Here is a 14,863-nt window from a genome sequence, read left to right as displayed (position 1 = left end):
CCACAGAACACTTTTCCACTTTGTATCAGTCCATCTTAGATGAGCTCAGGCCCAGCGAAGCCGACGGCGTTTCTGGGTGTTGTTGATAAACGGTTTTCGCCTTGCATAGGAGAGTTTCAACTTGCACTTACAGATGAAGTGTTCCTGAGCCCATGTGGTGATATCCTTTACACACTGATGTCGCTTGCTGATGCAGTACAGCCTGAGGGATCGAAGGTCACGGGCTTAGCTGCTTACGTGCAGTGATTTCTCCAGATTCTCTGAACTCTTTGATGATATTACGGACCGTAGATGGTGAAATCCCTAAATTCCTTGCAAAAGCTGGTTAAAAAAGGTTTTTCTTAAACTGTTCAACAAATTGCTCACGCATTTGTTGACAAAGTGGTGACCCTCGCCCCATCCTTGTTTCTATATATATATATATATATATATATATATATATGTACACACACACACACACACACACACACACACACACACACACACACACACACACACACACACACACACACACACACACACACACACACACACACACACACACACACACACACACACACACACACACACATATATAGTCGAGGTTTCTGTGGTTTATCCGTTATGCAGTGCTCAATACCGGGGTAGAGCGGAATATACGTTAGATCAGAAAAAACACAGAGGCTCTGTCATCCCTACAAGCCTGTTTTGCAGGTTTCCCTGCTTGTCAAGGGGATAAACTGAAAACATGTTTTATATTCTATCGCTTGTTCCTTTCGGGGACGCTGGAGCCTATCTCAGCTGCATTCTTCAAAATAGCCACCCTTTGCTCTGATGAATGTTTTTACTGTTTTGCACACTCTCTGCATTCTCTTGATGAGCTTCAAGAGGTAGTCACCTGAAATGCTTTTCACTTCACAGGTGTCATAGTTTTGATGCCTTCGGTGACAACCTACAATGTAAATAGTCATGAAAATAAAGAAAACACATTGAAATGAGAAGGTGTGTCCAAACTTTTGGCCTGTACTGTATATATACACTGTATATATATACACTGTATATATGTATACTGTATATATGATTGCCTTTTACATGTCCCCATTGGAGCTGGCGTGACTTGCCCACACAGTTGTTGCACCACTTCACTGGCAACTTTCACTTTATTCCTCCTGGTGATAATTTGATAAATGAATGAGTCACTGAAGTTCCATGTGTTATGACATGCTGACTTCTGCGAGCCAGCTCATCGAATGATTACATGAGCCAGCTGTCTGATCCCCGCCATCATTGTTGTTCTTGCAGATGCGCTAATGCTCTAATCACACCACAGAGCGAGGATTTACAACATGCCTCCGAAGGGAAGGCAAAAGCGGTCCCCGACCAACACAAGCGCCTGTGCTGTGCACAGAGCAACCTCATTACGCAGTTCAGGCCAATATGTTGTGTTTGCAAGCGTGTAGTCCGCTAGTCTTTGCAATAACATCCATTTACAGAGAATATGACTGCCTTTTCAAGGCTTTAATTGCAGTAATAATGAGTGCAAATGTAACTTAATCACTAATACTTCACACAAAATTGTAAAGATACAATACAGTAGGGAAGGGATTAATAAGGCCCCATTCCTGGGAAAGTAGGGGGTTAATCGTTTTTCAATGCAGTCTGCTGAACATGATGGAAAGCGCCACGCTAAATAGCAACTGACTATGTGGTCAAAGTTTGGGGCGGCGTGGCGTAGTGGGTAGAGCGGCCTGCCAGAAACCTGAGGGTTGCAGGTTCGATCCCCGCCTCTTACCATCCAAAATCGCTGCCGTTGTGTCCTTGGGCAGGACACTTCACCCTTGCCCCCGGTGCCGCTCACACCGGAGAATGAATGATGAGTGAATGAGTTGTAAAAATGAATGATGGGTTCTCACTTCTCTGTGAAGCGCTTTGAGTGTCTAGAAAAGCGCTATATAAATCTAATCCATTATTATTATTATTATTAAAGTTGGAATTGGCACAAAACACATTTTAAGATAGACTTAGACAAACTTTATTGATACACAAGGGAAATTGTTCCACACAGTGGCTCAGTTAGAAAGGATGGAAAGGGTAAGGATGGAAAGAATAATGCAGGTTAAAGGCCTACTGAAATGAAATGTTTTATTTAAACGGGGATAGCAGATCCATTCTATGTGTCATACTTGATCATTTCGCGATATTGCCATATTTTTGCTGAAAGGATTTAGTAGAGAACAACGACGATAAAGTTCGCAACTTTTGATCTCTGATTAAAAAAAAAGACTTGCCCCTACTGGAAGTAGCGTGACGTAGTCAGTTGATCGCCTCCTCATATTTTCCTATTGTTTTCAATGCAGCTAGAGCGATTCGGACCGAGAAAGCGACGATTACCCCATTAATTTGAGCGAGGATGAAAGATTCGTGGATGAGGAACGTTAGAGTGACGGACTAGAGTGTAGTGCAAGACATATCTTTTTTCGCTCTGACCGTAACTTAGGTACAAGCTGGCTCATTGGATTCCACACTGTCTCCTTTTTCTATTGTGGATCACGGATTTGTATTTTAAACCACCTCGGATACTATATCCTCTTAAAAATGAGAGTCGAGAACGCGAAATGGACATTCACAGTGACTTTTATCTCCACGACAATACATCGACGAAACACTTTAGCTACGGAGCTAACGTGATAGCATCGTGCTTAACTGCATATAAAAACAAAATAAATAAATCCCTGACTGGAAGGATAGACAGAAGATCAACAATACTATTAAACCATGGACATGTAAATAAACGATTAATGCTTTCCAGCCTGTCGAAGGTTAACAATGCTGTTGCTAACGACGCCATTGAAGCTAACTTAGCAACCGGACCTCTCAGAGCTATGCTAAAAACATTAGCTATCCACCTACTCCAGCCAGCCCTCATCTGCTCATCAACACCCGTGCTCACCTGCGTTCCAGCGATCGACGGTGCGACGAAGGACTTCACCCGATCACAGATGCGGTCGGCGAGACGGAGGAAGTTAAGGTGAGTTCGGCGGCTAACGCGTCTGCTATCCATCTCTGTCTTCCTGGTTGTGTTGCTGTAGTCCGCCGCTAATACACCAATCCCACCTACAACTTTCTTCTTTGCAGTCTCCATTGTTCATTAAACAAATTGCAAAAGATTCACCAACACATGTCCAGAATACTGTGGAATTATTAGATGAAAACAGAGCTATTTTGTATTGGATTCAATGGGGTACTGATACTTCTGTTTCACTGGCTACATCACGCGCATACGTCACCATCCAAAGGCGTTTTCAACCGGAAGTTTAGCGGGAAATTTAAAATTGCACTTTATAAGTTAACCCGGCCGTATTGGCATGTGTTGCAATGTTAAGATTTCATCATTGATATATGAACTATCAGACTGCGTGGTCGGTAGTAGTGGCTTTCAGTAGGCCTTTAAAGTTAAAGTACCAATGATTGTCACACACACACTAGGCATACTTGACAACCCTCCCGATTTTCCCAGGAGACTCACGGATTTCAGTGCCCCTCCCAAAAATCTCCCGGGGCAACCATTCTCCCGAATTTCTCCCGATTTCCACCCGGACAACAATATTGGGGGCGAGCCATAAAGGCACTGCCTTTAACGTCCTCTACAACCTGTCGTCACATCCGCTTTTCCTCCATACAAACAGAGTGCCGGCCTAGTCACATAATATCTACGGCTTTTACACACACTTAATTGAATGCAATGCATACTTGATCAACAGCCATACAGGTCACACTGAGGGTGGGTGTATAAACAACTTTAACACTGTTACAAATATGTGCCATACTGTGAACCCACACCAAACAAGAATGACAAACACATTTCGGGAGAACATCCGCACCGTAACACAACATAAACACAACAGAACAAATACCCAGAACCCCTTGAAGCACTAACTGCCCCGAGGTTCCACTAGGCCACTGAGTAGGTATAAAGTAGACTAAAAATTCATTCAATCCATTCAACACTCTTCTGCCATCTGGCGGCTAAAGTGGATAGTGCACCCTCCCCACCCAATTTGTCACGTTTCATGTGTCAGGTAAACGCGACAAATGAGACCATATGAATTTCCTTCCTGCTGTATGTAGCAATTTGACATTGAAATCAACAGGTTGAATTAATATCAGATGGTAGACTGCTAATAAAAGTACGCTGTCTGCTTCAGCCCCTGCCTCCGTTCTGTGCAGGACTCGAACCCAGGTCCTCATGAATGACAGACGAGCGTGATAGAAACAAAGCTAAATCTGTCAACTCCAGCGCAAGCACTTAATCCTCAGGAGAATCCTGAGGATTGAGGTAACCCCTCATGAAACAGGCCTGTAGAGATTAAATAGTCTTGTGATTTTTTCCCACACATACATATTACGCTCTACCACGGTATCGAGCACTATTTTTTGGGTAATCTAATTAAGACATATATATATATATATATATATATATATATATATATATATATATATATATATATATATATATATATATATATATATATATATATATATATATATATATATATATATATATATATATATATATATATATATATACACACATATAATATAATATATATGTATATATACATATATATACACATAATATAATATATATGTATATATATATATATATATATATATATATATATATATATATATATATATATATATATATATATATATATATACATATATATATACATATATATATATACATATACATATACATACAGTTTATATATGTATATATATATATATGTATATATATATATATATATATATATATATATATATATATATATATATACACACACATATATACACATATAATATAATATATATGTATATATATATATATATACTGTATATACATATATATATATATATATATATATATATATATATATATGAAAATATATGCATATATGTATACACACACACGGTATATATATGTATGTACACATGTATATATATACAGGATATATGTACATATATACATATTAGGGCTGCAACAACTAATCGATTAAATCGATTAAAAAAATAGTTGGCGATTAATTTAGTCATCGATTCGTTGGAACTATGCTATGCGCATGCGCGGAGGCTTTTTTTTGTTGTTTTTTTTGTTTGTTTGTTTTTTTTTTGTTTTTTTTTGTTTGTTTATAAACCTTTATTTATAAACTGCAACATTTACAAACAGCTGAGAAACAATAATCAAAATAAGTACAAAAACAGTACAAAACAGCGCCAGGGCGGCGGTGAGGCTACGTCTCATGAGGTGGAGGTAAGCTAGCCAATGATGTGTCATGTGCAGCTCACGTGACGACGCCGTCTCATTGCTGGGAAAATTCGAAAAATGGCGCAGGAAAACACTACCGATAGTTTAGCGGAGAAACATCTTGAGGTTATTGCTTCAATGGAGAAAAGTGTACGACCTAAGTCGTCAAAAGTGTGGGAACACTTTACTTTAAAGACTTCAAAGAAGACCGTTTCCTGCAAAATGGCACAGAAGTACAACGTTGCTTCTGGAGCACCTGAAGAAAAAAAATGTTGGAGCCATGGATGAAGGGAAGAACTCACAGTACGTAACTTTTTAAGTCCATAGTGGCAACAAGCATTCATGAGTTCAGCTTTTTTGTAAGTAACTTTAACGTTATGCCTTTGTTGCAACGCGGGGCTGATAATGTGTCTCCGGCACATTTGACTCCGTTTTGAGAGAGAAAACGCACGGTTACCAATTTGGAAATACACGTAACGGACAGAAATATCTCAGGTTGGTTTCATAATGGATCAAAGTAGCCGGGCCGATAAAGCTATATAAATATATTTAGATTTGAGTGACGCTTTAGTATAACTAAACGTTATGAAGGTGCTGGAATATTTCATGTTATTATTCAGAGGCAGCCTAAAATGAATCCTTTATTATTCACAACAGAAACGTGTACAATATCTGATTCAGTTCTGATGAGTTACATTTCTGTGTTATTATTGGTGTATGCTGCACCCCCAATGTCCAGAACATGGTGCCAGTATGCTGGTTTTTTTCAATAAAATACTGGAAAGGATAGAAATGTAGTTTGTCTCTTTTATCCGACTATTAATCGATTAATCGAAGTAATAATCGACAGATTAATCGATTATCAAAGTAATTGTTAGTTGCAGCCCTAATACATATGTGTGTAAGGTGGGGCCTTTAATCCCAGGAACACCAACTGGAACTGTCAAGCATGGTGGTGGTAGTATTATGCTCTGGGCCTGTTTTGCTGCCAATGGAACTGGTGCTTTACAGAGAGTAAATGGGACAATAAAAGAAGGAGGATTACCTCCAAGTTCTTCAGGACAACCTAAAATCATCAGCTCGGAGGTTGGGTCTTGGGCGCAGTTGGGTGTTCCAACAGGACAATGACCCCAAACACACGTCAAAAGTGGTAAAGGAATGGCTAAATCAGGCTAGAATGAAGGTTTTAGAATGGCCTTCCCAAAGTCCTGATTTAAATGTGTGGACAATGCTGAAGAAACAAGTCCATGTCAGAAAACCAACAAATTTAGCTGAACTGCACCAATTTTGTCAAGAGGAGTGGTCAAAAATTCAAGCAGAAGCTTGTGGATGGCTACCAAAAGCACCTTATTGCAGTGAAACTTGCCAAATATTAACATTGCTGTATGTATACTTTTGACCCAGCAGATTTGCTCACATTTTCAGTAAACCCATAATAAATTCATAAAAGAACCAAACTTCATGAATGTTTTTTGTGACCAACAAGTATGTGCTCCAATCACTCTATCACAAAAAATAAGAGTTGTAGAAATGATTGGAAACTCAAGACAGCCATGACATTATGTTCTTTACTTTTGACCACGACTGTATATATATAAATATATTATTTTATTGTCTGATAACACTTCAATTCAAATTGATAAAACTGCGTATTAATGTCCCATGTGATATAAACAGACATTTTTTTTTACATATTAAGAAAATCATACAATGTTACAAAAGGACATAATTAGTTTATTTACACTTTCTGAATTATACTTCACCGAAATGATACGAACAAGCAGGAAGACTGAAATAGTCAGACTTGACACGTGTGGGTCTCGAACAACTAATGAGGCTATAAACGGACACGGTTGCTTAATTACCTTTTTGTTCAGCCAATTGTTGCCAGTCTAATTAAATGTAAGTCGTGACACCCTTTCTTGATGTCAGGGAGCCAAGCTGTCTTTTGAAAACCACTAATTAAGACTAGAAATTCCAATTCCCTCAGAAATAGTGTGGAAATACTGAAACACATGACCACCACGCCTGAGTAAAAGAGAGACAATTAAAGGTGTGATGCACTTTTTTGGATTATAAGCGCTAACTCGGACAAACTAATTTTAGCAGTGCCGTGCTGCTATATTGACATATTGAGGCGGTGAGCTGCTGCATCGCCTCCAAATTGGTGATAGTTAATTATAGATGATAAATCATGCCTCTCACCTGGATAGTAGAAGGTTATAGCAATAAACTGACAATTTGGTCAACTTTGACATCCAACTTAGACCCAGAGATGGTGAGGAAAAACACAAAAAGACACTTGTTTGTGGCACCTTTTTTAACCCTTTGTGAGGATAATGATTCATTCTTCATCCAAACGGGAAGTTATAGACATCTCATCAGTCGACTTCCCAGTGAGAGCAGACATTATACAGAAAGTGATTGTTATACTATAGTATATTATTATATAGTTATATATACTATTATATTATATTATATTATATTATAATGTATACATCACTATAGTAGTTTATATTTCTTCTTCAGCACTGAGCAATACTTCTACATCAGAGTGGTCCAAACCTTTTGATCAAGGGGCCGCATTGGGCAAAAACAATTTGTTCGGGGGCCAAAAGCCGACTGCACGCAAAGTAACTATAAATGCACACACACACATATATATATATATATATATATATATATATATATATATACACACATATAAGTACCAATGATTGTCACACACACACTAGGTGTGGCGAAAGTATTCTCTGCATTTGACCCATCACCCTTGATCACACCCTGGGAGGTGAGGGGAGCAGTGAGCAGCAGTGGTGGCCGCGCCCGGGAATCATTTTGGTGATTTAACCCCCAATTCCAACCCTTGATTCTGAGTGCCAAGCAGGGAGGTAATGGGTCTCATTTTTATAGTCTTTGGTATGACTCGGCCGGAGTTTGAACTCACAACCTACCGATCTCAGGGCGGACACTCTAACCACTAGGTTATATATATATATATATATATATATATATATATATATATATATATATATATATATATATATATATATATATATATATATATATATATATATACACATACATATATATATATATATATACATACATATATATATATATATATTTAAGATCCTGTCCCAACGACTTACCGAGTTCCTCTTGAAGAATGCCTACATAGACACCTCTGTCCAGAAGGGGGGAGTACCTGGAGTGCCTGGGTGCCTGGAGCATACAGGAGTGGTGACACAGTTGATCCGGGAGGCAAGGGAGAACAAAGGAGATTTGGCAACTCTCTGGCTTGACTTAACCAACGCCTACGGATCTATCCCGCACAAACTTGTTGAAATAGCACTGACAAGACACCATGTTCCTGGGAAAATCTGTAACCTCATCATGGACTATTACAACAACTTCGAAGCAAGAGTCTCCTCAAGCCAAGTAACATCTGCCTGGCACCGCCTGGAGAAGGGCATAATCACTGGTTGTACAATCTCAGTGTCACTCTTCTCCTTGGCAATGAACATGATTGTCAAGTCTGCGGAGGTTGAATGCAGAGGGCCAAAATCAAGATCTGGGACCCGGCAGCCCCCCATAAGAGCTTTTATGGATGACTTGACAGTGATGACCACATCTGTGCCTGGGTGCAGGTGGCTCCTCCAGGGGCTTGAACGGCTCATCACATGGGCAAAGATGAGCTTCAAGCCAGCAAAGTCCAGGTCTCTGGTCCTAAAGAAAGGTAAAGTGGCCGACCATTTCCGCTTTACAGTTGGAGGGTACTTGATTCCAACGGTGACCGAAAGACCTGTTAAGAGCCTGGGCAAGATCTTTGATAGCTCCCTGAAGGACGCAGTGGCCTTGCAGCAGACAAAGAGCGACCTGACCTCATGGCTCACAGCCATCGACAAATCTGGTCTCCCAGGAAAGTTTAAAGCCTGGATGTACCAACACGGAGTCTTGCCTAGAATACTCTGGCCTCTGTTAATCTACGAGGTACCAATGACAACGGTTGAGGTACTAGAGAAGACCATCAGCCAGTTCCTGAGGAGATGGCTGGGGCTCCCTCGGTCCTTAAGCAGCATTGCTCTTTATGGCCATTCCACCAAGCTGCAGCTCCCTCTCAGGGGACTGTTGGAGGAATTCAAAGTCACCCGCTCCAGAGAGGTAATGATGTACAGAGACTCCGCAGATGTCAAGGTCGCCTCGGCAGGAATCGTTGTTAAGACCGGGAGGAAGTGGCAGGCACAAGAAGCCGTAAGCAGAGCAGAGGCGCGGCTGAGGCACAAAACCTTGTTGGGTACTGTGGCAAGGGGAAGGGCAGGCCTCGGCAGCTTTCCAAAGCCACGTTGGGACCGGGCCCGTGGCAAGGAGAAGCGCCAACTGGTCCAAGAGGAGATCCGTGCAGAGGTGGAGGAAGAACGTTGCTGCCGGATGGTCAGCATGTCCAAACAAGGGGCGTGGACAAGGTGGGAGCATGCAGAACCTCGAAAACTCACCTGGGCAGAGCTCTGGAGAGCTGAACCTCTGCGCACAAAATTCCTCATACAGTCTGTGTACGATGTCCTCCCATGCCCCGCCAACCTGCACATCTGGGGCCTAGCAGACACTCCGGAGTGTAAACTGTGCCAGAGGAGGGGCACCTTGGAGCACATCCTGAGCTGTTGCCCAAAGGCACTAGGGGAGGGGCGGTATCGCTGGCGCCACGACCAAGTTTTAAAAGCCCTGGCGGATTCTATCTGCGCAGCGATACAAAACAGCAAGTCCCAGGCCGCCCCGAAGCAGTCAATCACCTTCATCAGAGCAGGACAGAAGGCAAGCCGCCAGCCCAACTTCTCAGGAGGGCTCCTGGCCACCGCTCGTGACTGGCAGCTCCATGTTGACCTGGGAAGGCAACTCAAGTTCCCGGCCAATATCGCTTCCACGTCACTCCGCCCAGACATGGTGTTAACATCGGAGTCATCCAAGCAAGTGGTGCTACTGGAGCTGACTGTTCCCTGGGAGGAGCGAATTGACGAAGCAAATGAGCGAAAGAGGGCCAAATACGCTGAGCTCACTGTAGAGTGTCGGAGTAACGGCTGGAGAGCCCGCTGTGAACCAGTCGAGATTGGGTGCAGAGGTTTTGCTGGTCACTCACTACAGCGTGTGTTCAGAATCCTTGGCATTAGAGGACTGCAGTCGAGAAAAGCCACCAAGAACATCCTAGAGGCCGCAGAAAAGGCCTCCCGGTGGCTGTGGATCCGTAGGGGGGATCCGTGGTGCGCTACTTGGACACAGGCCGGGGTCTGATCACCCCCGGCTGGGTCGCCCGGGCGAGGGTGTCTGATGATTAAAGACCCGAAACACCCTATGACCCCGGGTTTATCACTGATGACGTGTCCAAGCATCACCGTGAGGTGTATTCAAGTTCTTCCATATATATATATATATATATATATATATATATATATATATATATATATATATATATATATACATACATACATACATACATACATACACATACATACATACATACATACATATATATATATATATATATATATATATATATATATATATATATATATATATATATACATACATACATACATACATACATACATACATACATACATACATACATACATACATACATACATACATACATACATACATATATATATATATATATATATATATATATATATATATATATATATATATACATACATATGTATATATGTATATATATGTATGTATGTATACCAAGGACATATTTCCTGAGTTTATAAACATAATATACATTTAAAAAAAACGAAAGAAGATGATGTGATGCCAACATCGACGTAATCATAGTAGTATCGACTAGATACGTGCCTGTACTTGATATCCCTTACAGTGGATATTAGTTGTAGATCCACCAATGGCGTTTGTTTACATTGTGACGCCGGTGAGCTACGGTGTGTAGTGAAGCATGTTTAGCTATTCCTCGTCCTGCAGGGATGATACTTGTAAGAAACGTACTTTATTTGTCGCCATGGAGACCAGGATTAGTGATTTAGAAGTAGCTAAAACACTGCCGACGGCGGATGGACGTTAGCCGCTAGCTAGCTAGCTAGCCATGTCTTAAAGCACCTCTTCCTGAGGGCGTTTCAGTGCTATAACTTCACCTTTATCCTTAGTTTTTAAGCCAAAATGCGTCCGTTCTCCCTTTTCTGTCTACACACTGTGTCTGCTTGTAAGTACTCCGTGATTGTGCGCTGCCGAACATGCTCCTCTGCTTGTAAACCAGCAATGTCACGACGTGACTTCGACGTGGGTTCCGGGCGAGGTGCGGGACCGGAGGCGGTATAGTACCGAAAATTATTCATTAGTATCGCGGTACTATACTAATACGGGTATAACGTACAACCCTTCTTTGGACCCTAATACAGGAAACGGCAGCGTTCCTGTTGAAAAGTCGCAGATTTGATGGTCGTCATCTACATTATTATGCGTGCCCCACATGATCAGCGTGGCTATGTTGGGATGTCGTGGTGGACGGTGCTGATGGTCCAGATGGCCTAAATTGTAAGTTACTGAGATAATTGAGTCACAGCCTCTAAAAGAGCAGAGGCCACCATCGGAGGGGAAATGGCATTTTCTGCTGACTGGAAAGGGCTTTGATCATGTTAAAAAACTGCCATCCCACCAGGTGGATTACATATAATGAGAACAGGACGTCATGTATACAATTGGAGAAATGGTCAATATGAAATAATTCATATGTGATGAAGGGGAAGTGATTCAGGTCTGCATTTTGTCCTTCTTACAGTGGTCCAGATTCACCTGAGTTACACTTTAGCAGAGTGTTAAAAGTGTGGAAAGATGGCAACAGAATAAAACCGACACGGTGGACTATCCACATTGGGATATCCTTTCCAGGCGTGTTTCTTATACCAGACTCTAAGACCCAAGAGGTGTATTGATCTGTGCTCTAAAAGGGAATTGCCTTCACGCCATGTTGATAGCTAATATTCCCACTGCCCGCTGGGTGGTTAGCTGGGGGATTGACTGCATGTTAAGGGGGGAGCAGAATAAATGGCCATAGAGGTTTAATTCAGGTTAATGGCATCAGGGGATTGAGAGTAACTCAATGCAGGAGCTCGCTCAGCCGAGTGTGTACAGCAGCACCTTTTTAGCAAGTGGCGGGACCTACCTGTGACCTTCATCTTCTCCTCGCTGACCTCACACTTGAGGTACAAGCGCCCCCTCCTCTCGGTGTAGTCGGTGCCACACAGGCTGGGCACGTTCATGACGCACGTGTTGTGGACGTTCATGTCGCAAGCTGCAGGGAGAGAAAGAAGAGGGATTTACTCGCCAGAAATCGACTTGATAAAAGTATGGAGTAGATCCCCGGATATTGGAAATTTGTTGTTTTGTTATTTTCTGCAGAAAAACACATTTCCTCCAACTTAGTGGTAAAAAATGTTTTTTTTACATGTTCATTTAAGGCCAAAATAAGGTTTATAATGTATTATATTTATTACTGTGGAGTATGTTTCCTATTTTCTATTATTTTATTGTGGTGATCGATAATAAAGATAGCTGGACTTCCGGGTTAAAGGGAAATTGCACTTTTTATTGGAATTTTGCCAATAAAAAAGTGTTTTCTTTGCCTTGTAATTTGTAAACATCAGCTTGTATAGGTGGCTAGCAATGTAGCTATTGGGATTAATCAATTTGACCTCTAAATCCTTTTAAAAATGCATCCAAAAACAGCCAACAGTACTTAACTTACGTTCCGTAATAATAACCAAGCTGTAGCGATTTTGATTGATTGAGACTTTTATTAGTAGGTTGCACAGTGAAGTACATATTCCGTATAATTGACCACTAAATGGTAACACCCGAATAAGTTTTTCAACTTGTTTAAGTCGGGGTCCACTTAAATTGATTCATGATACAGATATATACTATCATCATAATACAGTCATCACACAAGATAATCACATTGAATTATTTACATTATTTACAATCAGGGGTGTGGAGGGAGGGGGGGGGTGGTGGTGGGGAGGGGGGATATGGACATCAAGTAGTGGACATAGAGAGAGAGAGAGAGAGAGAGAGAGAGAGAGATCAGAAGGCATAAGAAAAAGAAAAAGTATCTGCATTTGATTGTTTACATTTGATTATTAGCAATCCGGGGAGGGTGTTAGTTTAGGGTTGTAGCTGCCTGGAGGTGAACTTTTATTGCGGTTTTGAAGGAGGATAGAGATGCCCTTTCTTTTATACCTGTTGGGAGCGCATTCCACATTGATGTGGCATAGAAAGAGAATGAGTTAAGACCTTTGTTAGTTCGGAATCTGGGTTTAACGTGGTTAGTGGAGCACCCCCTGGTGTTGTGGTTATGGCGGTCATTTACGTTAAGGAAGTAGTTTGACATGTACTTCGGTATCAGGGAGGTGTAGCGGATTTTATAGACTAGGCTCAGTGCAAGTTGTTTAACTCTGTCCTCCACCTTGAGCCAGCCCACTTTAGAGAAGTGGGTAGGAGTGAGGTGGGATCTGGGGTGGAGGTCTAGAAGTAACCTGACTAGCTTGTTCTGAGATGTTTGGAGTTTAGATTTGAGGGTTTTGGAGGTGCTAGGGTACCAGGAGGTGCATGCGTAATCGAAAAAGGGTTGAACGAGAGTTCCTGCCAGAATCCTCAAGGTGCTTTTGTTGACCAGAGAGGAAATTCTGTAGAGAAATCTCGTTCGTTGGTTAACCTTTTTGATTACCTTGGTTGCCATTTTATCACAGGAAAGGTTAGCCTCTAGAATGGAACCTAGGTAGGTGACCTCATCTTTCCTGGTGATGACACTGTCACCTACTTTTATGGTGAAAGCGACATTGGTTTTGTAAGACAGAACATGAAAGAACTCCTTTTCCAGTGTAATAACACATGCGTGTTTCAGTATTAGTCGTAAGTTAGCTACAGCAAGAGGTAAGCTAGCTTCTACGTGAGCACCCAAAACGCTATTTTGAGTTTGTAACTGTTAGAATAATTGTTTCTAAATTATCACAAAAAATGTGTTACATTGAGGGTCTGGCGAGAAGACAAAAGCTGTCTTTGAAACCTACCAAGAGTAAGGCTCGTAAAACTCCACTGTGTAGGTGGGGAAGCAAGATGAAGGTGTTCCTGTGTTCTTTCATGTATGGTAATCAACAGAAAGATATTGTTCTAACCCAAGGACTTCAAAGCAGAGAGAAGACAGGATCTGCCCAATTTCCAGACGACCTCTTTTTGAACCTCCTTTTTGAACTGGTTTACGAATGTCTTTTTGAACTATTTTATGGACCTCTTTTTGAACTATTTTACGAACTCTTTTTTAACTGACCTTTTCTGTGAACTTTTTGCGACCTTTGTCCTTTGGAAACAGCCGTGGCCATGTGGTCGGGGAGGGTCCAAAATAAATGAAGGAGGCGTGCAATCTTTTGGCAGGGCGTGCTGAGATACCGTGCAAGGGGACAGTGTACAGACAACTCTCCTCAATATTGAGTCCAAATTGAATTCTGTCTCTGTTTAATTATTTGCCTCTTGTCTTGTTTAATAGACGTCATCAGTGTTTGAACC

The 14,863-nt window shown here is 41.3% G+C and overlaps 1 protein-coding gene across 1 annotated transcript in view; it reads right to left on the bottom strand.

Moving 5' to 3' along the window:
- prkcaa (protein kinase C, alpha, a) overlaps positions 1-14,863 on the bottom strand; it is a 423,303-nt gene that overhangs the window by 170,081 nt on the left and 238,359 nt on the right. The window contains 1 exon segment of the mRNA XM_062032863.1: positions 12,465-12,593. Coding sequence (XP_061888847.1) covers positions 12,465-12,593 — 129 coding nt within the window.

The sequence above is a fragment of the Entelurus aequoreus genome, linkage group LG22 (genome assembly GCF_033978785.1).
Source record: "Entelurus aequoreus isolate RoL-2023_Sb linkage group LG22, RoL_Eaeq_v1.1, whole genome shotgun sequence".
Taxonomy (NCBI): domain Eukaryota; kingdom Metazoa; phylum Chordata; class Actinopteri; order Syngnathiformes; family Syngnathidae; genus Entelurus; species Entelurus aequoreus.
This window is presented reverse-complemented; position numbering and strand designations above follow the sequence as displayed.